We start from the raw sequence: 22652 nt of genomic DNA on the forward strand, positions 1-22652 counted from the left end.
TTTGTCTGTTAGACATGTGGCATTTATTGATTAGTTAATTTATTGATTTTTCAGTCTTAACGCTGTGTTCTTTGGGAAGAAGAAGTGACGTTCGGCGAGAATTTGCCACAAGAAAAAGTGCTAGAAAACGAAGACCGACGAAGATGTCGTGATATTTGGTGTTTAGTACGTGGGTGCAGTGTTTGCGGACTTCCTTACCGTACACTTCAATTTTAATTTTCGTTTTTCTGGACATCGATTTTCCTGGCATAAAGACTGAGTAGTATTCGCTGTAGTAACTGAAAAATGACGTAAGTTGGAAATTTGCACTATAAATAAATCAGAAAATCCCTATTGCAGATTAATGATTGATGAAAACTTCAAAAAACAATTGGCACAGCGTCGAGAGAGAGTAGAAGACCTTTTCTACTTTGAAAATTCAAAAGAAATCGGCAGAGGAACATATGGATTAGTTTATAAAGCAGTTCCGAAAAAGCAAAATGGACAATTTCCTAACAAAGAATACGCATTAAAAATGATTGAGGGACAAGGATTTTCAATGTCTGCATGCAGAGAAATTGCTCTATTCAGAGAATTAAGGTAATTTCACCGATTAAATAATATTAATTTAAAATGAAGATTGAATTCGAGATTTTCCCCTTTTTATAATCTAAAATTCGAAAAAAAAACTGAAGTAGATATTCAAAAAAAAAAAATGTTTCAGGCATCCGAATTTAATCTGTCTTCAACGTGTATTTCTTACCAACGAAAAAAAAGTCTGGCTTTTATTGGATTATGCTGAACACGATCTCTGGCACGTTATCAAACATCATCGAACAGCTAAAAGCAAGAAAGTCCCAATTATGGTGCCACGGAATATGGTCAAAAATATATTGTTTCAAATTTTATCAGGTTTGAAATTCTAAAATCCAATTTCACTCAACTGTATTTTAAAATATTCAGGAATGCATTATTTACATTCAAACTGGGTACTACATCGAGATCTCAAACCAGCAAATATTCTATTAATGGGTGATGGACCACCTGACATGAGAGGAAGGTTTGACTGAATTTGAAATTTATGCGATAATATGAAATAATAATTCTAGGGTAAAAATTGCTGATTTGGGATTTTCAAGAATCTATGCAAATCCTCTGAAACCGATGGCTGAATTAGATCCAGTAGTTGTCACATTCTGGTACAGAGCACCTGAATTGCTTCTCGGAGCAAAGCATTATACAAAGGTACGTTGAAAAATCTATTTAATAAGGAAAAAATGCATAATCTCAGGCTATTGACGTATGGGCTATCGGATGCATTTTTGCCGAACTTCTTACCGCTGAACCATTATTTTTCTGTAAAGAGGAAGACATCAAGGCACAAAATCCATATCACTATGATCAAGTGAAAAGGTACAGATTTTTTGGAAATTAAAATCATTAACTATTCGAAATTTTTAAAGAATATTCCATCTACTCGGATACCCATCAGATGCTGATTGGCCTGATATGAAGAAAATGCCGGATCATCAAAGACTTCTAAGCGATGCTAGAAATGAAGGGTAAATTATAATATAAAAGTTTTCAAATTTATTTTGATAGATTACTTAAAGGCACATTATTTTTTTCAGTAGCGTGAATGGCTTCAATGAAACCGAATTAGTCTCAAATTAGGAAATACCACAAAAAAAGGAAAAAAAAATCGCGAAAGAATTAAAAATCCAAGATTAAAAAACGAGTCGCTGATTGGTCGCAGTTCTCATTTAGGTGGCAATTCAAACAATTGAAAATCGCGATTTCAAAAGTTGGTTTTTCATTCTTGCGATTTTTTCCATTTTTTGTGGCATTTCCGAATTTGAGAGAATTTCGGATGTGTGAATTTGTATTGCAATATATAACGGCTTTAAAAAAGTTTTACATAATTATAAATAAACAATTTTCAGAACACCAATTCAAACATTTCCAAACAGCTTGCATCGATACTTTGATAAATGGAAAATCAATTCACAAAGCTCTCCATATAGATTACTTGTCAAATTGCTCACAGTTGACCCTACAAAACGTGTCAGTTGTGAAGAAGCGATGAATGATATTTATTTTAGAGTTCGTTTGAAATTTAATTTGAATAATATTTGAAAAAACCATTTGCAGAAAATGGAAAGACCACCAAGGGAGACTGACGACGTGTTCAATAAATATCCAATTCCATACGCGAAGAAGGAACAGCAGATGACGGTAAGGGCATCAATTGTTGAATACACTGCAAATGTTCCCAAGATTCTTTTACAGGTTGCACCAGATCAAGCACAACAACAGCATCAACAACAACAAGTTCAAATGCAACAACAACCACAAATGGGACAGCAACAAATGATGGGACAACCTCAAATGGTACAACCTCAGATGGGACAACCACCAATGGGTGGAGCACATCCCGGAGTTGTTGCTCCAGATGGACATCCACATCAAATGATGCAGCAACAACAGCATCCACAACAGCATCATGTCAGTTTTCTAAATATTCAGAATGAAAAGTTAACTTTTTCTGTTCAGATGCAATATCAAGGAATGCATGATCCAATGCAAGGTGGAATGGATGAAGGACCACAAGCAAAAATGATGAGAATGGGAAATGTTCCTGTTGGAAGAGTAAGCTTTTTAATTAGAAAATAATAATAAAAAACATAACATGGCTGAATATCATAATTAAGGATTTCAAATTTTCAAAGTTTTTGTAAATTTCCAAATTTCGCAAATTTTGATAGATTGATTGTTGAATTTGCAAATTTTTGTAAAATGATTTATAATTTTTTTGTTGGTAAATTGCCAAACTTTCAAAAATTGAAATTTCTTGAAATATTCGTTAATCGTTGCAAAATAGTAGATAGAAACTAATTTTGATAATTTTTGGTTTATTTCCAAATCATGGTAGATGAAGTAATTTTCACTTTTTACTGTAGGTAAAACTATTTTGAAAAATTGTTGAAAAGCGTTACTAGGATATTGGGTCATTTTAAGATCATAGGAGTGATTTTCATCATTTTTCCCTATGGCAATACTCCACTTTTCAAATTCTTATGTTCAATTCTACAATTGCAGTATGCACCGATGCCTCCTCCATACGGTGCTCCACAAGACTATCACCCGCAACAAGGTCCACCAATGGTGCAAATGATGCAACAACCGGGACCATCCGGCTACTATCCACAACGACCAGGACAACCAACAGGAGCAGTTCCTGGACCAGGACCTCAAGGATATATGAATCCACAAATGGGAATGCAAATGGGCATGCGTGCTCCAGGAGTTCCACCACAAGGATATATGCCTGGTCGTGGAATGGCTCCCCCTCAAATGGGACAACAGCAACCCGGTCCAAATCAACAGCAACAACAGCAATGGCAACAACAATATCATCGATAAACATTTCATTTGTAACATGTATGTATCTATAGTACTCACATCAAACTAATATTGCTCGTCATGTGTAATTTGAAGGCTTTGTAAATTGTATTTTTTTGAAATACGTTCACAATAAAATTGAGAAAATACGTGGCAGTTATCAAAATCAAATTCGGAAAGATTTTTTTGGTTTAATTCAAAATAGAAAACAAAGCAAAATGAGTGAATGAAGCCGTTTTTCAGGGGGGGTTCGAGATTTTTTCATCGTAAGGTTGGGGTATAATCATTTAAAACAATTTTAAAATTGAAATTCTATATTGGAAGTCGTTCATTTTTTGAAGTCGGATGTGATTCGATGCAAGCGGAGAATTCGGTCACCGTGATACTTGGACATGTTCTGCAAACATTTTAATTTTAAGATTTTAAAGCTGTTTGGAAATAATATTTCTTTTTCTCTGATGGTCTCACAACGATCGTTTGAACACTTCAATTTAAATAAAAAACGAACCTCAACACACAATACCACTAATTTATTTTCACATTTTTCGGATCCACTTGATTGGAAAATGCTTGTATTCGATGAGATGTGACCTGCCAAAGAAGTCAGAGATGCTGCAATAAATTATATTCTAAAAATTGTCTTCAATTTCTCAAAAATTACAATCGGCTCTTCTCCATCCATCACAGTATTGTTCAGCTCTTATTCCACCATCTTTGGATCCATGCCAAACTCGCTTATCTGGCCTGAAATTAAGGAACTTGTTGAGTCTGAATTTGTTTGTTATTATGAGTTTGACATTATTCTGATTTTTGATACCGTATTCCTTCTACCACCATATATTCTCTATTAGAACCCAATTACTTGACTTTAATTAATTATATCTGGGTTCATTTGGAAGATATTAACAGATAATCATCTGCAAAGATGTAGAAAAATAATTAAGAAATATTTTGACAGTGACAACCTTTGAATTGAACAAACGACAACTGAAAGTTGAACAATTGGGTGCAACAGTAAAAGAGATTATACTGTAGTCTTGCATATTACTCCTTTGGAAACTTTTATCTCGGTGAATTTCACAGATATTAAACAAATAGTTACAACTACAAAACTATAGAGGAAAAAATAACAAAAATTTTATCAGCTGATTAAAAAAAAACAAAATAAAGAAAACGGTTAGTTCATTTTTTATTGATAAAAATTAACAGCTTTCAATCAACATCTACAGCTCTGAATTTTGAAATTATCTTACTTATACTTCCGACCAATTTCTACAATTATCTACTGTAAATTGACAACATTTCGATGTCACTAATAAGCTTAAAAGAAAAATAAAGATAGGCCCTACACGTTTCCGTTCTGTTTTAACTTGTGTCAACAAAACTCTGTTGGTACTAAAAGTTATTCCAACTGACCATCTAGAATCGTTGAGCACATCATGTCTATCGAATGAGAAAAGTTTGGCATGAGGATTCATTTGTGCTCCATTGACAAATGATCTCCAACTTGGGAACAAATGATGTCCAGCAACATTCACAACAGTTGTGTCAAAATCAACGGAATGCACAATTCTAACCAAATCCTGTACATTACTCGAAAGCATTGCACGGAATGTTGTAGTATATCCAGCTGCACGAGCTTCACGATAACATTGAAGATCTGCTCCTCGGAGCCCGTGAAGATTACCAGAGAATGGTTGTGACAGGGCAATCATATGAATCTGAAAATACTTTGAAAAATAAATTCTTATAGAAATTCAGAATACTAACAACTCGATCTTTATTATGAACTCCCGCATCTCTCTGTGGTTCATCAAGATTTGCTTTTGGGTACCATGGAGCAGCTGCTGATCCAGTTCTTGATCTTCCCGCGTGACTTGCATCGTTTTGTCGAGAGTTTTGCTGTAAAAGTTGTAACTAAAAAGTAGTATAGAATACATATATTTGTGCTGCACAGCTGCTTCACAGGACTTTTACAAAAACCTATTGAAACTATTGAAAACCTAGGTAAAATGAAAGAAATATGTGATAAGTGATAAGGGAGAATGGGGGCTAAACTAAATGACTAAAGGATGTGAATAGCTGATGTTGTAGTGGTGATTCCTATTTGTAGCAACATGACTAATATCCAAAAGTTACATTTGAATTACGCGGGTGTCGCGATGAACATTTATGACCATTTTGACGGCTCTGAGAGGATATCAAGGTTTGAATCTTTTTGGAAAACATATTTAATTAAGATGGACGGCAAGTTGTGAAGGTTCATTGGTTTGCTCAATCCAACAAGTTGTTTTGAAATTATTACTATCATCACTATACGAAATTTACGAGTGAATTATATTTGAAAGCAATTCAATTTCCCTTCACAATCAGCAGTAATAGTCAATTACAGTACACAAAACAATCACAACATCGAAAAGAACTCACCCAAAACTCAATGCTATTAGGTGAATAGCGAGAATCTAGTTCAATTGGCTAAAAAGTTTTAAATGAAAAAGCAAAAACGGGATTTCAGAAAAATGGAGAATTTAAAAAAAACCAAAGATCTATTGAAAAAAATCTAAATCTTACCGTTGAATGTCTTGTTTCTACAAATGGATGGAAATGGGTTAATTGAATTTCTTTCCATCCGTTTGTAACACGAATGAATAATTGTTGAGATGACGTGGCAAATGCCAGTTGCCCAACTGACGTAGAACGGGCTGAGGCGAATAACTCCACCGTGGTTGCATGAACATTTACTGCAGTTCCAGTGGTGAGTGCTGGAAAATGTTACACTTTAGTTACGGAGCTCTGAAATTAAACGGGCGGCACTTTGTATATTGTACTTTGTAGAAGTATCGCCACTTCGCATTGTTGTGTCAAAGTTTTTCATTGCCATTTGATGATAGTTTTGAGCACTTTTTCAAATTTCTTAACGTTGTCAAAAAGTGAATTATACGAATTAGAATATTACCTTTGAGAAAAACTTCTGGAATAGGAAACACATATATCGATGTTAACTTATTGCACAAAAATCCAGAAACTAGCAATAACATTATAATTCTTGACATTTTGAAATAATAGAAACTAAAACTATCTTAGTTAAAGCTTGTTTGGAACATTGTCCAAAAATTTAGAAAATAAACAAAACGAACTTCCATAAGCTGGTGGTGCTGGTGCTCCCGGGGCACCAGGCGCGCCTCGTTCTCCCTTTTCTCCTTTTGTTGTGAAACTATGAACTTTTGAATTGTATTCTGGGAGGTCTCCTCTCATTGGTTCATTTGATTCTTTTTGAATTGATGCTACTCTTCTTGCAATTCTTTCAATATCATCATCAGTAAGACTTTCCATACTAACACCATCATCTCCTTTTGGTCCAGGTGGTCCTTGAGGTCCTCTTTGTCCTTCAACTCCCGATGTTCCATCTCTTCCAGGAGCTCCAGGAAGTCCCGGTGGTCCTTGTGGCCCATCAGCTCCAGATCCATGTCCAGTACCTGAACCAGGTGGTCCAGGTGGTCCGGCAAGGCCAGGCATACCAGGTGGACCTGGCAGCCCCTGATCACCACGGGATCCATGAAGTCCTGGAGCACCATCAGCTCCTCTTTCTCCTTGATGACCCGGAGCTCCGTGTGATCCAGGGATTCCATCGTTTCCTGATGGACCTTGAGGTCCCGGTTCTCCACGACAAACTTGAGTGCATTGATTGGAAGGTGGGGCACCTTGGAATGGAGTTGTCGCAGCTTGTTGTTCGTATGAGCGTAGATCTTAAATTTCAGAAATGAGATTTTTTTGAATCTTATAATGGTCTAAAGGATGTCAAACTCACACAATTGGTTTTATCGTTAAAGTTCAGAAAAATTTTGAACAGTTGATCATATCAACACTTTCGGAATGTTGTATAATATTTTCTCGTATTTTCGATACTCCAGCATATTACAAGTTTTTGAAAAAAAAAACTTGAAAAATGGAAAGGGATCAGATCTTTTTTTTATTCGAATTTATCCAATTAACAAGGTTCAAAAATAGTTTTCATATATATTTTATATCACACCATGCATTTTCTAATAAAAAAAACAAAACTTTCTATAGGTTTTCAAAATCTCAATCCGTTCTAATTTTAAACCTCTAGCTGCGGGGCTACCGTAACCACCGATAAATGGAACAACAAGAGAATCATCTGATAGAAACAAGTCTGAAATATTAATTCCGAATCTAAATATAACTTGTTTTGAAACTAGAATTGGTTTCAAATTTTTCTATAGAATTACTTTCCAATTAAACTAACCATGTGGAGCCAACTGAGGTGTTGGGTATGGGGGTGGGGGAGCAGGTGTCGGTGGAAAATCGGATATCTTTTGAAGTTCCGATGATTCTTGAGTTTTCTTGAATTCTTCTGGAGTACCCGAACCTTCAGCACCCTGAATTGTTACTTTTCTTTAAAAATAAAAATAATTTAAATTGATCTGAAAATATGCTCAAGTAGGAATTTTCAATGTATTTTTTAAATCATAAACTACCTGGAGCATATTTTCAAAACAGACAAAAAGTTACAACTTGTGTACATGGGCACTTTCTAAAACTAGTCCGAGAATACAGTAAGCTGATGACGTCACGTGACGTGGCAAAACTTACTTTTCGACCCTGAAGCTCTTTCTCAATCTTTCGACGACGCCACTATAGGAAGGATTATGTTTTGTTTAAAATGTTTCTAAGTAATAAATGATTTTTTTTCAATTTCTAACAATTTATTGTTTGTTATATTTAAAATCAGAACGTATATGTATTGTACCCTCAAACTTCAAATCGAGGCATATCCCATTTGGAATGCTCATTAAGAACATCGATGAAACGAAAAAAGTCCTCAAAACATTTCAAAAAATAAACGAAAATGTTTATCATACCCATTGTTCATCACACTGTCGTGAACCTTGTGTAGCATCATCAATTAATTTAAGTTCTTGAATAGCTCCCTGAAAATTCAAAAATTACCTTTCCATCATCTTCAAATGCAGTCTCATCATCGATCACTTCCACAATTTCCACAGGTAACATCACACTCTGTGTCACAAATTCACGTTCTTCAGAAGATGCTCGTGCCTGTCTGACACGTGCATCGTCACGTGGTACATGAACTTGGAAAACGGTACCAGGATTTGATGAGTCTTCTGGAGACGTCGAGAATTCACGAATTTCCGGTTGAATGGGCTCTTGTTCGGATGACAAAAGTGGAAAATCATCATTTTCAAACACTTCTGCTCCGCCAAGAACGGCCGGTGGTGAGAGAAAGAGCACTATAAATAGTGCAAGGAGATGCATCTGAGAGATAATGAATATCAGCTGGAGAGGGTTTTAGTTCAAAGAGTGATTAAGGAGAGCATGGAAGTTGGAACATAAGGTTTGAAATTATCAAATGTAAATCTTTGACGTTTTGCCACAAAACTATAAGATATGAATTTTAAAGTTTTACGTTTTAAAAACAAAAATAGAGGCACCAAACATTGCTTGAGAAATTTGACAAAAATACAAAGTGAGATGTCAACTCTGAAACCGTAATTTTCTTATTTTACAATTGTTTTTAACTATATTTTTGAATTTTATGTCATCTTGTTAGTAATAATTCTTCAAGTTTTGCGATTAAAAATAGTATTGCTCTTAAAATTACTAATTAGACAATTTCATGAAAAACGAATAGGAAAATTACGGTACTTCCAACAAAAAACTCATGTTTGGTTTTCGAGTCTTGATTTTTAATATCAAACTACAAATCTAAAAATGAAAAAAAATGTTAGTTCCATAGTTTGATAAAAGTCTATCAGCGAACAGACGACCTAGAAAAAACAGAGCAACAGAGGGCCAACGAATTAATCATAGCCTGTGCTGATCCTTCTCAACGGAGCATTCATCGAAAGAGAGATAGCAGTGTTTTTAATATAAAAATGAGATATCTCGAGAAATCGAAGGACGAATCGTGTGATTTGATATCAAAATGATGGAGAAACAATTTGTGAAAAAGAAGAAGGTGTTTGCGGTATTGGGTGGATGATGGGAATGTGACACATTCTCGAGAGCCTGCAAAATGTGGGCGGAGTGTTGAAAATATGTGTCATGAACTCGGGAAAATGAAAACTGAGGATCGTGGTGTGGGAGTACTGTAGGACGGGCAAAAAAGTTGAAACTTTGATATGAGTCATCTGGACACTCATGGTATTGTCTTGGAATTTTACAATGAAACTTACAACAAATTGACAAATTGGACCAATGTTGGTGAAAACATTAGAAATAGAGTCTTGATATCAGTAAACCTTGATAGAAGACGGTAAGATCTTGCCAATACCTAATGATACATAAGAAATTTCTGAAAAGACTAAAAGACTAGATGATAAATATAAGTTTCTGTAAATTGTTGTTTTTTTTTTGAGGAAAAAGGCCCAAAACTAGGCATGAAGTTTCGAGCCATTCAAAAAAACCATTATTTCAAATAATTTAACCTACAATCGGAATTCATCCATGGCAAGAAAAAATATGAAAAGTGCATTGAATGACCATCAAAAATCAGAAATTTCAATTTTTTATAAATAAACTTTTTGTGTAGATTTTCATGCTTTTGGGTGCACTTTGAGCCACAATAGTTTACGTTTTTCTCTCAGCTTTTCCCTATTCTTTGAGATATACGAAAACATTTTGATGGATTTTTTGATGATTTTACGAGAGAATTCATATCTTCACTGCAAAAGAAAAATAAATCTATAAAAAATGGAAAGAATTATTCTTGCTCAAATGGGAAATTACAGTTAATTTCGATATCTGAATCTTGTGACAATAGTCAAAATTACATGTGTTTTTCTTTTTTTTTTTTGTTCAGTTTTTTTGCAAAAAAAAAAACAAAAAAAGACACAGGAAAACATATCTGTTGTGTTGTTCAGAATGTAAAAATAGATTGCCTTAATCAAAAAGTTTATATTTTAATACTTTCGAATTGGAAACAATCACGAGAAAAACTGGAAAAAGAATATTGGATTCTCAATTTTATGAGATACGATATATTGGTTACATCGGCGATTATTAACAATAAGAAGACTATTTTTAAATGAAATTTTTCAAGTAACTAAAATGCTCTGGAGGATTTTCAGTGTGAAGCTCAATATAATTTCAAACTGATTATTCTCAGCTGTTTTTAGTTTTCAATTATTTTTTTACAACTTTTACTATTCTTTTTATTTATTTTTTTTCTTTTAGAAACTCAATATTTTGAGAGAATTTTGAGAGCATTTTTTTAAATAAAAATAAACAAAACTGCAATAATGACTGCAGTAGTGGGAATACCTCAATTCAAAAGTGCACTTTTTGGGTAAAATATAGAAAATGGAAATGAGATAGACGCAGAGTATTGGGTCTGGCGGTATGAACTTTGATGATAATTGTGGATTAATTAGAAGAACAATTCGATTTTTATGGGATTTTATTATGCTGGTAGAGGAAAAGAGCTCGGCTATTCGGCGCCACTTTTAAACCAACTTTGGCCACTTTCTAACTGCCATTAGATACGAACCACTTTCCAACCAACTTTATCTGCTTTCTAACTAATTTTACCCACTTCTCAACCAATTTTCGCCAACTTTCACACACTTTTTCCAGTTGTTTAAAGTGTAAAAATGCTGCCTCATTCAACCAACTTTAGCCATTTTTGTATATGGCAGTTAGAAAGTGGGTAAAGTTGGTTGAGAAGTGGCGCCGATTTACCGAGAGTTCAATTTTCAAATTTAGTTTGAGCAGTGGAGAGTTTCGTTTTTGATTAAGGATCTAGTGTATGAAGCTATCGTATTCAACAATTATTTGCCTCGAGTAAGAGAAAATGGCATTCTACTATGAGATTAACTAAATACCAATTTTCGTTGAAAACGAAAAATGAATAGCTCTCGGACAATACTTTTGGCAGGATTTTTATAGGTTTTGTCTCAATTTCAAAGATGATTTTTTACGATGAATTGAAACGCATTACAATGCATTAAAATAAAAATGAAATATTCCTAATGCAAAGATTCAAAATTCTGCTCATCCGTTAAGAATATTTCCAAAAAAAAAAAAGTGATGAAGTTTACATACGGTCTAGGGGAAAAAGGTTGCAAAGACAGAGAAAACACTTACAATTAAACAAATAAAAACCACGCATTTGTTGTTGTCAAATGAATGATTCAAGAGAAAGACCCAACTGATATTCAATATCCCTATTTCTTCTCAATGCTTCTTGAAAATAATTTACCTTTTTGTGGAAATTGTGGAAATAAATGAGATGATCTGAAAATTAAAGTAAAATAAGAAACAAACTAACCTCAAATCCGTTATCGATGATTGGTCCTGCACTTGCAATATAAAGCTTCTCTGCTTCATCAAATGAGAAATCAGGGAGAGAGGTAACCTGGAAGAAGTATTTAAGATTTATAATATATTTAGTTCATATAATAATAATATTTTTAATCACGTTATCATCGATTTCAAATTTCATAGATTGAGTATTATAAAGCTTGGATTTTGTAGATCTGAGCAGCGAGAGTAGCAAATTTAGAAGCAAAAGTCGCCATTGAACTTGGACACAATAATTTCCAATAGTCGGAAAAATGATTTTGGCTCTCATATTGTTAAATAATTAATTACTAAAACTGTAACCTGTCTTGATGCAAAACGTCTGCATTTGAAGTAAAATGTGACAGTTTGATCTACAACTTCTAATGCAAATTGTGTCCATTGCTGAGAGAAATCTTCGACAAGAAACGATACAATTGCCACAGAACGAACTATCAGTGAAATATTCGTTTGCTTTGTTCCTGAAAATATTTCTCATTTTAATATTTTTCAGTAATCAAAAAAGGAGTGTCTAACCTGCTGGTTCAATAAGCAATCCAATATCAACTGCTGAATCATATGCATTAACTGCAGCAAATAGATAACCACCTCTTAAATTATTAATTATAATTTTAATTATAGAGTTTGTAAATATAATAACCGTTTATCCATTGGCTTGATAGTGGCAAGTAGAGAAAATTGTTTGAAAAAATTTCGTGGCAAATATAATCGATAAGGGACTGCAATTTCAACACCTCTCTGAAAATTCGAATATTTTAAATCTAATTGAATCAATATCTTGCAATTTCTTACCTGTAACCCGATTGCTGGCAAAGATTCAATTCCTTTGGCTCTAAAAACCCGTGCGTCTGCATTTAAAGATGCTTTAACTGGAGCCAATAAATCTACTTCCGTTTCAGAATCTGAAAGATATGAGAACATTAATTCCGGAAAGAATTTAGATAGTCACACAGTTTTCTGCTTTAACTTTTGGTGATTTTCATTGTTTCGTTTTTCGAGAAAAACTGGAGCATCGAAAAGCCGAAAAGCTTTTTCTTTCCTTAAAAAATAGAAAAATTGTTTCTTTTTATTTTTCAGTCTCCTTGGTTTTGCTTGAAACTCAAAAATCTCAAATAAAATGTATGCTTTGTCAGGTACCCAAAAAATAAAAAAGAAAAAAGAAACCGTGAGCCTTGTAGTGAATATCGTTAGATTAAAAAAAATTAGAAATAATGAAACTTTTACTATTCAACTTTACATTTTTTTTCAATTCTTATTTTATTTTAGTCCCAATTCATACAAATAACCCCATCAAGATCTCAAAGTTTGCAACATTTTCCTCCCGTTTCCATCTCCTCTGGGAATATTCTCAAAATGAAACAAAAAATGTTCGAGGAGCCATTATTCTCAAAAAAGCTTCACTACTCCACTCTCACTCTATTTCTTTTTCCAAATATTTCCAACACTGAAAATCCCCCGAAAAAACAATAATGTGGTGTTGCGGTTCCAAGACTTACGAACAAGAAAACATGGAAAAAGAACAAAAAGTGTGGGTTGTTTTGAGATAATATGGCCCTTGGGACAAGTTTTGTGGAGGTATGGGATGGAATCGAACAAACTTTTTTTGAAAAATTTCCTTTTTGTTTGTGTTCCTTGAACATTTTTAAGATCAAGAAGGATAACATCAAAGGTGCGAGAATTTGTAAAAACAGAAAAGTAATTTTACTTTGAAAAACTAGCAGGGCCTCAAGGAGCCTCAAGGATTGACGATTAAGGCGAAGTCACCAAATAATGCTAAAGTTGAATGACGCGGAAACTTATCAAAAATCAATTTTCTGAAAATTATGAATTAAAAAAAATTGACAAACACTCAAATAGTAATAATTCTCACTTTCCAGATGTTTCTCTTTCAAAGCAAAGCTCATTTCCCTTCTAACCAATACTACAAACTTGTCTCCTGAGAACTTCTTCTGTCCTTTCTCCCATTTTTTTTCGCTCGTTTTTTCCGTTAAAATTTGATTTATTCGCACCTCATTTTTCTTTTTCTTCTTCTGTTTTCTCTGTATTTTTTTTCTGTCACGTTAAGAGCATTCCGTTTGTGCTCCGTTCTCATTCCGACACTAGCAATCAATTACTTTCTAAAAGAAAAGATGCGAAATGGTGAAACACGGAAACGAATGATGAATGGTATCGACATTCGATGGGCTCTTTTTGTAATGAAAACTTTGCCAAACGATCGGAATAGATTTATCCTAACAAATTGCCTTCTGGTATATTGAGGCAACAATTAGACTAATATAAATTAAATAAAATATTAAGTTGTTTTTGAACGTTCCAACAAGCTTCAATTTGAAGGGAAAATCAATTACTAGATCACCAAAAAAATAATTGCGACGAACTCAATTTGAAACACAAAAAAAACTAGTTTTAGGCCATAAATGAATTCTTAGCGGAGTTTCGGGAATTGTCTGGGAAATATCTGAAATGTTTTCAAACAATTTTCAGTTAACAAATTATTCTGAAAAAGTTTCAATAGTCTTTTAAAAAATTTAATCACGGACTCCCACATTTTTTCTATTTGTTGCCACATTTAGTGGCACTGGGTTAAAGATTTTATGAGTTGTGGGGTTATACTCTTCCCCCGTCGTTTGCCATCATAAAGGCGTCATTAGGATTAAGAGAATCAGAAGAAGAAGACGATTTTGATGTGACCTAACAGTAAGGGCATATGGTTGATTGATTGTTTCTTAAGAAGTGGAATAAAAAACAATGTCGAGGAATCCTTTGCCTATTTTAAACAACATGTAAAAAATAATAAATTGTGTTTCTGACAAGAGAGCTTTCCATGGGAAAATGGGAGGATTTTTCTTTTTTTTCACAATTTTTTTCGGATTCAACCCTGATACTAGGATCTACATGAGTCTTTTTTTTCAAAATCAAAGAGTTTGAACAATAAATTAAAAGTCCCTCCCTTTGACCAGATCTATGGCAAATTTCAAGACAAATTTTCCTTTTAGTTTAAGATTCATTTCTGGATTAGTTCATCATACCTCTCACCTAGTTTACTTTTTCCCAATTTAAAATAATGTTCTTTTAAATCTTCATTTCTTGTTTTCTTCCTTACCATTAACCTCGGAAACAACCTCCTCGACACATTCAAATCAAATCGAAATGAATCAAATGAGCGTTGGGGGGGGGGGGCTTCCGAAACGCGAATCAACTGTTTTTCCATCGCGCAGCTTTTTTTTTTAATTGGTGCAGCGCATTAGCAGTCGACCTTTATTGCATAATTTATTACATTTTGGAAAAAGATTTGAAGTGACAGGAAGAGATTTAGGCGGTTTTATAACTGCCAAAATATAATAAATTTTACAATTTTCTTCGGCATCCGGAGCTAACCGAAAAATTAATAAATTTCAATTGGTCACGATAAAAAAATTTGAAATTCAACTCGGCATAGGTAGTGATTGTAACTTTCCATAATAGGAATGTAGCTTTTAAAATCTCTTATCAGTTTCATCAAAACAGCTTTAGTAGGAAAAAAGTTAGTTCCAACAGCTGGAATGAAGGACGCGAGGATTATTCTACTACTAACTAGCTGATTAGAGATGAGGTTAAAAATGTCTGAATTTATTGGCACTGAAAAATGTTTTTGTTATCGTTTTGCAATTGATAACAAAATTCGCCAAAAAAAAGCTCTCAACTTAGAGATCAACAAAAATTCCATCTAGAAGTTGGTAATGTCTGGTAAAACTTTGTTGGGACCCGTTAGTAGGGGTGGCGATAGCTACTCATTTGAGTCGTCCAATTTTTTTACACTTCTCAACCAAGTTTTTTTTAAATTTTACACAATGAAAATCTTTGAACTGCTCCAAAAATGGATTTTTGCAGACCGAAATTGTTGATCGAGTAGGGTGAAATAAAATGTTAAATATCTAAATATCTAACTATACTCCTCATTCGTTTGACATTAGTTTTATTTGGAAGAATTATGTTAAAGCCGAAATAATTTGAATGTAAAATAATTTAAACAGTTTCACAACTTTCTAATTTTTAAAAATTAAGTAGTGTTGTCAAAGTACAACGGGCTCATATGTTATTGTTTAAATCTATATTCAAAACATTCCCTGCACAACCTCAAACATCGTGCGTTCCCTGGATTTCAATTATATTTTTTTCATGTCTGCGAATCAATTATTTACGAGTACACAGTCACTACCAGTATACTAATATCATACATTTGTATGTGACTCTCACTCTTTCCAAACACTTCATGTGTCATAATCTCCTCTCTTCTAGGTGTCAATATCTAACAAATAATGATGGATGAATAAATGAAAAAGAGACACCCTGGACCCGTGTAGGATACAAGCATGAATACAAGCAATATCTTATGCTTCACAGGACACAAAAAGCGTCCCTCTGGGGACACATAGGACAACCGGAATCCCGAAGAGCCAAGGAGAAAGAGGATGACAGGTGCCAATTGTGTTCACTCTTGGAAAAGCAACAATTGCCACGTCAACTTGAATGGAAGAAGCTCTGTTCTAGATGATAATCTACTTTCAGAGAATAAGATGCTTATGTATTTTCAATTTGAAGAAATAAATAAAGCTTCAACTTGACATATATCTAGAAATAAATCACTGGCAAAAGGTTGGAAGACTTCTCAACTATTGGAAACAGAATTAGCAACATGCGAACATATGTTTGCGTCTTATTATGAAAGTGAAATTAGCTTCAAAGCCACCGAAATGTTCGGAACTAAAACAAAATATTTTTGTATTCAAGTGACGTAGTCAATATATGTTTTTTTCTCACTTGTTCACTTGCATAAATTCTTTAAAAAATTGATTTTTCAATTGATTGTTTTTTTTTAATTTTGGTTTGAAGTGGGGTTTGGAAACTATTGGCAAACGGCAAAATTGGCAATTGCCGAAGTATACAGTTTTGGCAGAGTGTAGTTTTGTACATTTTGTTGGAAAATTTTTAAAATTATATAATTGAATGCATTGAATGCATGAATGCTGAATAACTAACTAAAAAATAATTAATTTCTATAAATAAAAAATTACAGTCCTAGTGTTTTGTGGTACAAAAACCGTCCTTTCAAAATTTTTTAGCATACGGTTTTCAGCTATTACCACAAATTCCTAGGCTAAACTATAATCAATATAGTGATCTGGTCCAGAGGAAAAATCAGTGACGAAATCTATGTTTTAAAATTGATTTGGAAGATAAATATTAAAAGATAAATATTAAAGAAACCAACCTCCTGGAAGCGCGTTAAGAGCAAAGAATGTAGGTGGCTGTGCTTGTGATGCTCGTAATAAATATAGAGCACAAAAGTACAGTAACCCTCCAAGATGATGACGTGGCAACAACATTGGAGTGCATCAAAGTGTTAGGGAGTTTTGGGTAAAATATAGTACAGAGAATATTTAGAAAAGAAGTAAAGAGTAAGTGAGAGAGAGTTTTGGGGTAATTCCTTGGGATTATTGCAGGGGGAAATATGAAAATGCTTCTCTTTTTGCTTTTCTTAGTTTGGTCATGAAACGGAGGGGCCAAAGTTAGTTATACATCAGTTTTTCATGGTCTCCTCCTCTTCTCTTCCTGTCTTCCTCTATATATCTGTGTGAAACACCCGCGCGCAGGGACTTCCAAAAAGTGGGCGGGGCGTGGTAGAAGGATGGGACCAAGAAGGATGCGGCGTGGTTTTTTGATGGTGAGAGAAGAGACACAACATCGTCCTCCTGGCACTACTACATTTGATGGAAAAGAAGTGAGAGAGAGAAAAAAGCATTGTTTTGGTTTTGGAGAGTGTCTTAGGAGGAACAATGAATGAATTTTAAGGAAATGATGATGAGGCAACTTGAGATTTTTTGGAAATTGTAGCATCTAGACTGTTGCAAAGTTTGTTTATATTTAGTCATTAACACAAATAACGTTCCATTAAAACTGTGGTTAAAGATGAGATTAAGGCTATCACAAATTATTTTAACCATTTCTTCAAAAAATAAAAATACGAAAAGTTAAACAAAACATTTAGAATTCTTTTTTCTTACAGTCTGGAAATTGACATCTCGAAATAATTTTTTGTTGTTCAGTTTGAAAAAGTACACTTTTGACAAAAAAAGAACATCTTATGATGAAATCAGTAAAATCAGTGCTAGCCAATAGTTTAAGAAATCTGCGGTTTTAAATATTTCTGATCAGTGTAAAACTGATCATAACAATATCGATATTGGTATCTGATTCAACATATCAAATAAACCTCTATGCTCACAATTGTATTTCAATATGTCTAAAATTAAGAGCAAACAGGTAAAGAGTTGAAAAATCGACAGCCCAACCGCCAAAGGACACCCTCAGTTTTTCAAGATTCCAGAATTTCCATTTTGAAAAGATTTTCAATATAATGCCCCAATAAACTTCCCATTTCAAAATATTGTTGAAAATATTTTGAAATGGGAAGTACAACTCAGGATATTTTGCAACCTCATCCAACATTTTTTTGGAGCCCATCGGCCTTCACTTACCAGTTGATCTTTCTGAACAACCCCCACTCAGTACATCCATTTCATGAACAATTACACGTGGCATTGGTTGACCATCCCATTTGAGAGAAACTGATACCTGAACGAAGTGTGAAAGTTTTGAGGCAGTTTATGGGAATCGTGAACCTTGAATGGCTTTATCTGTTGAGAAAATGGAACATAGACGTTTTGAACAACATGAGTTCGAACATTTGCCATTCGAGTTTTCCAAACAATTTGTTTATTGGCCATATCTCCATCACGAAAGATTTCTACTTTCATTTGACCTGGAAGTTGAATTTTAATTTCTATTAAAGAACGAAGAAGACTCGATTGGAGTTAATAACTTGAAATGGCAATTGTTAGAATTTCACACTCTGGTGATAAAATTGGAGGATTTGGGTAGATCTGCACATGCCTTGATAAAGTATGTTGCGTTAGATTTTTAAAGTTGGGTAAAACTTCACCTAAATATGTGTCATTTGGTGAGAAGTTGTCGGAAAATGCCAATAAACTAGAGCTACCTTATTTCCTCTATTAGTATTGCATGCAAGACTGCAATACTAATAGAGGCTGCAAGACTAATGGAGGAAATACGGTATATTGTTGTTGCTTTGGTAACTTTCAGAAGTGAAAATGTTTTAATATAAAATGCCAGATTTCAACAAAATATATGCACCAATATTTCCCCTAACAAATTTTAACAACAGGGGATAAATTTAAGATTTTTAAGTTATCGTATTTCGCCTACGAGTATGGAAATATGTTTTCCAACAGGCCATTTTGAATGCGATACTAATTGGGATTGAAAAAACAACTAAAACTGAGTTGGTTCAATATTCGTATTTTCTATTCACAAACCGGGATGAAAGTTGAGTAATGCAAATCTGAAGTATAAACACAATCGTTGAGCATCTGGTAGATTGATAGCTGGTGTTGTTAGATGTGCAGGTGATGATGGATACTGTACTCGTGGGCATGCTCCTGCGTCACGTTGAGTGTAAGTATCATGTTTTTCAGAGCAAAGTTTCCAGTGAGGAGAGCTATGGATTGAGCACATTTCAGTGTCATTAAGACGACAGAACCAATCAAACTTCGAAACTGTTTTCGCTGAAAATGGAGATTTTTCCAGTTTCTGTTTTTTTTTCAAAATTAAACGTACTCTCGGGAACTAAAAACAAATCTCTAATACTCCATGGACTTTCCCTTCCATCCCCAGCCACCACTTTTACAGCTACTTCATATTCTTTGCCAGGTATTAACCCGGTTAAACGAACTGCTTTCGCATTTGAACGTACCTTTTGTTGCGTATCACTTTCGTATATTCCATAACTGTAAATTATTTAATTTAGCCTATGTTACTCTTATTTTCTTCATCAAAAATGTCTGAGCTATAAAAATATATGCATAACAATCTCGTTAAAAATGTTCCAGTGATTTTTTTAATGGCTAAGTGCAAAGTTAGCAATGTTTTTTTCGTTATTTTGGAAAAAAGATAAATTAAAAGGTTTTGTCGTTATAAATAATACCATTTTTCAGGATAAAATTTTCATGATTTTTGAGATAGTAGAAACATATTTGCCTTTTTGTTCATTTATATTTTTTTTATGTGGATGTAAAAAAAAAGATTTAAAGGTTTCGATCATAATAATAAGAACTCACTTAATAACATATTGTTTTTGTGTCGAATCAATTGAATTTTCAGATGAGCTCTCCGGATTCGGATCGTCCCATGATACAAATGCACTTCCAGCGGCTGATTTTTCATCGATTCTTGCACGAACAGAAGTCGGAGGCCATAGTTTTTCTGTTTGACTTCCTTCTGATGGCCTAGTTTTTGCAGCAACCATAACTTTTGTACCATCCTCTCCCTCTGCTTCATTGTACGCAGAAACAGCAAACACGTAATTTGTATTTGGCGCTGAAATCAGTTTGAGTGAAAATTTAAGTACGGCTACACTACAAGAACAACAGTTACGACAATTTCGAAAAAGAAATATAGAAAAGTTGCCGAGAAACTTTAATTCCAGTTTTTAGTTTTCTGAAAACCTCACAAAGTCTAGTAACAGTAAATGAAGTGCTATCTGGTCCTTCAATAAGAATTCTCTGTGAAATACTTCCTTCTCCATACTCTACAGTATATCCTCTAATTAAAACTGTAGGATCCGGAGGTGCATCCCACCATAAGGTGGCTGATGTGGATTGGGTCTTGATACGAACGTTTTGTGGTGCATTTGGAACACGATCCTCTGAAAATAGTTAAGGTTTAATTATAATCGTTAAGTTTTTGTGAGAAAAATGTAGTTTTTGTGAGAAAAATGTAGTTTTTGTGAGAAAAATGTATTTTGTTTTTTATAAAATTTACTACCAAAAACTAGTACCCAGTTTTCTCATATTAATTTTTTGAATTTCGAACTAAAAAAACACGATTTTTAAATTTTATAATGTTTGACAAATATCTAGATACGAATGATTGAAACATAGTAAGAACATCAAAACTCGTATGAAAACTGTTCTTGGTTGATTTCCAAAACTTTGAGTGGCAGTTGAGTGAGTAAATGTCATATTTTGACTGTAACTAAAAAAGTTGCTTCTTTTATGATGTTTGGTTATATTAACATGTGAGTTATTTTTTAACTTTTTCTAAAGTGTTTTTTTTTACTTTATCGTTACTATATCTTAAATATCTAGTACAGAACATTTAAACACTGTCACAAAAATATATTATTTCCTGTTTTACCTCAATATAAACCCAAATCTGTTTCTTATAATATTTTGGTTATAATCCAATTTCATTCTCTCAACTGCTTAAAGGTCAAATCTCAAGCACCTGTATTCTTGCTCTCTTGGGTTATTCGAAAACAATGTCAATTTGTTGGCAAATAGAGACTATAAAAGAACAAAAGACGCAGAGATAAGCGGTTGTAAACGGAAATCCGGATGTGGAAAGAGACGAACGGGTGGCCGATTAGAATACGCTCTCGTTGACACCTATTAGCTGCTACCAAAAGGCTCTGAATTTCCGGTGAAATACCTGAGAAAATGTATTGCCCTTTTCTTACTGCTTTATTGTTTTTGGAAATTGAAATACATAAAAGTGTGAAAATATCTAAATAGAATTTACAAGAATGCACGAGAAAATTTCCTCAAACTGAACTTGAATTGGTTTAAATGTTTGAATACTTTTGAAAGGTTTTTATTTATTTTCAATTACTTATTTTCTTTTGTCCTTCAAAAACTAACTTAGAATTATTACAAAACAGTATGAGACTTGAATTGTTAAATTAGAGCGTGAAACAAGGTGTTAGATGTTTTAAATGGGAATGTGGGACAATGTGGGATTCAGTCAAAAGATATAATTTGGTAACAAAGACTAAATATTTAAATAACGAATTTTTAAAATTTTCCGCATTTTAGTCCAATTGTTGGCATGTTGCCAAATTTTGGAAAAACTTGGACTTGTTGATTTCATATAATTATTTTGACTTCCAAAATTAGGTTAGAAGAAAACTGAATAATTGTCACTTTCGACTCTAATTTTTTCTGATTGAACATTTCAGAATCATACGAGAAATTTTAATACTTTCCACCACTTGCGATACCTCACTTCTAAATTAAAATGTTTTCTGCTTAACACAATAATTAAATTATTTTCTACATAATCTAGATTTAAACAAACCATGTTGTAATGCTGTTGAACCAGAATTAAATAAAGAACAAATAAATAGTAGAAATAATAAATATTGAGATCCAGTTTCTATCATTATTTTTCAGTTGGAATATTCTTTACATTTGTTCTTCTGATTTCAATCCATTTTCCTTAAAATCTCTGAAAAATAAAAGTATGAAAACAGTTTCAAAATATTATAGAAAATAAAATAAATAGAGAAAAAACCGCAAAGTATTTGAATGTTTGCGTATTTGTAGATCATAAAAATTTGAATTTCCTCCACTACCTTGGTCAAAAAAGTGCACTATTTACAAAATATACACAAAAAATGAACAAAAAATCGAGATGGGAGGAGCTGGAGAAAAGAAGAGATTTCTGGGCGAGAAAACAAAATTGAATCAAAATTCGGTGCCAAAAAAGACACCTTTTAACACTTTCTTGTCCCGTTTTCAATGCGTTTTCTCTTCTTTTTTAGTTAAATTTTGTAAGGATAAGAGGGACAAGAAAGAGCACAAAAAGAGCAGCACAAGTTGGAGCGAAAAAAGTACGAAAAAATGAAGGAAAAACTGGACCAAAAAAAATACCCCAAAGATTTGTTTAGTGAGACAAACTAAATTTGTGGTAGCTTCCTGATCGACAATCCCGTTCCATTGTTTCCTTGTATATTCTTCACAATTAAATGTGTCAGAGCTCAGTAAGAAAAAAGAAACAATTATAGGATCTAGAAGCGAAGAATTTTAGCG

General features: G+C 33.5%; 2 protein-coding genes and 1 non-coding gene across 6 annotated transcripts; 2 read left to right on the forward strand and 1 right to left on the reverse strand.

Annotated features, from left to right (window-relative positions):
* Positions 1–189: 189 nt before the first annotated feature.
* Positions 190–3549, forward strand: cdk-8 (Cyclin-dependent kinase 8). Its single transcript, NM_059956.7, has 12 exons — positions 190–290; positions 340–579; positions 704–891; positions 943–1039; positions 1089–1224; positions 1271–1392; positions 1443–1541; positions 1923–2082; positions 2131–2214; positions 2269–2484; positions 2533–2628; positions 3079–3549. Exons 1-12 carry the CDS (start codon positions 286–288, stop codon positions 3400–3402), a joined length of 1767 nt encoding a protein of 588 aa, NP_492357.2. The 5' UTR covers positions 190–285; the 3' UTR covers positions 3403–3549.
* On the reverse strand, positions 3392–22003 carry cle-1 (the record flags this gene model as incomplete). 4 transcript variants are annotated; one of them, NM_059957.5, is made up of 23 exons in its annotated part: positions 3710–3778; positions 3890–3993; positions 4043–4125; positions 4798–5102; positions 5152–5283; positions 5953–6143; positions 6519–7127; positions 7487–7555; positions 7649–7781; positions 7996–8037; positions 8265–8333; positions 11693–11779; positions 12028–12185; positions 12241–12314; positions 12365–12462; positions 12517–12626; positions 18243–18339; positions 18387–18526; positions 19101–19349; positions 19402–19571; positions 19902–20160; positions 20294–20488; positions 21919–22003. In NM_059957.5, the coding sequence occupies 23 exons, from the start codon at positions 22001–22003 to the stop codon at positions 3710–3712; spliced, it is 3528 nt and encodes a 1175-aa protein (NP_492358.3). The 4 variants fall into 4 exon arrangements, with proteins under 4 accessions (NP_740898.1, NP_740896.2, NP_740897.1 ...); NM_170904.3 differs by lacking the exons at positions 7487–7555; positions 7996–8037 and having other exon boundaries at positions 3393–3778; NM_170905.3 differs by lacking the exons at positions 7487–7555; positions 7996–8037; positions 18243–18339; ... (4 more) ...; positions 20294–20488; positions 21919–22003 and adding an exon at positions 16976–17180 and having other exon boundaries at positions 3394–3778.
* Positions 20112–20336, forward strand: C36B1.15. The gene has a single exon (NR_050328.1). It is a non-coding gene; the product is annotated as an Unclassified non-coding RNA C36B1.15 (non-coding RNA).
* Positions 22004–22652: the final 649 nt, after the last annotated feature.

This window comes from Caenorhabditis elegans, chromosome I (assembly GCF_000002985.6).
Source record: "Caenorhabditis elegans chromosome I".
NCBI lineage: Eukaryota > Metazoa > Nematoda > Chromadorea > Rhabditida > Rhabditidae > Caenorhabditis > Caenorhabditis elegans.

Coding starts and splice junctions, on each gene's coding strand:
- cdk-8 (NM_059956.7), top strand. Junction 892..942: donor ATTGTTTCAAATTTTATCAG/GTTTGAAATTCT, acceptor TAAAATATTCAG/GAATGCATTATTTACATTCA. Junction 1,393..1,442: donor CACTATGATCAAGTGAAAAG/GTACAGATTTTT, acceptor AAATTTTTAAAG/AATATTCCATCTACTCGGAT.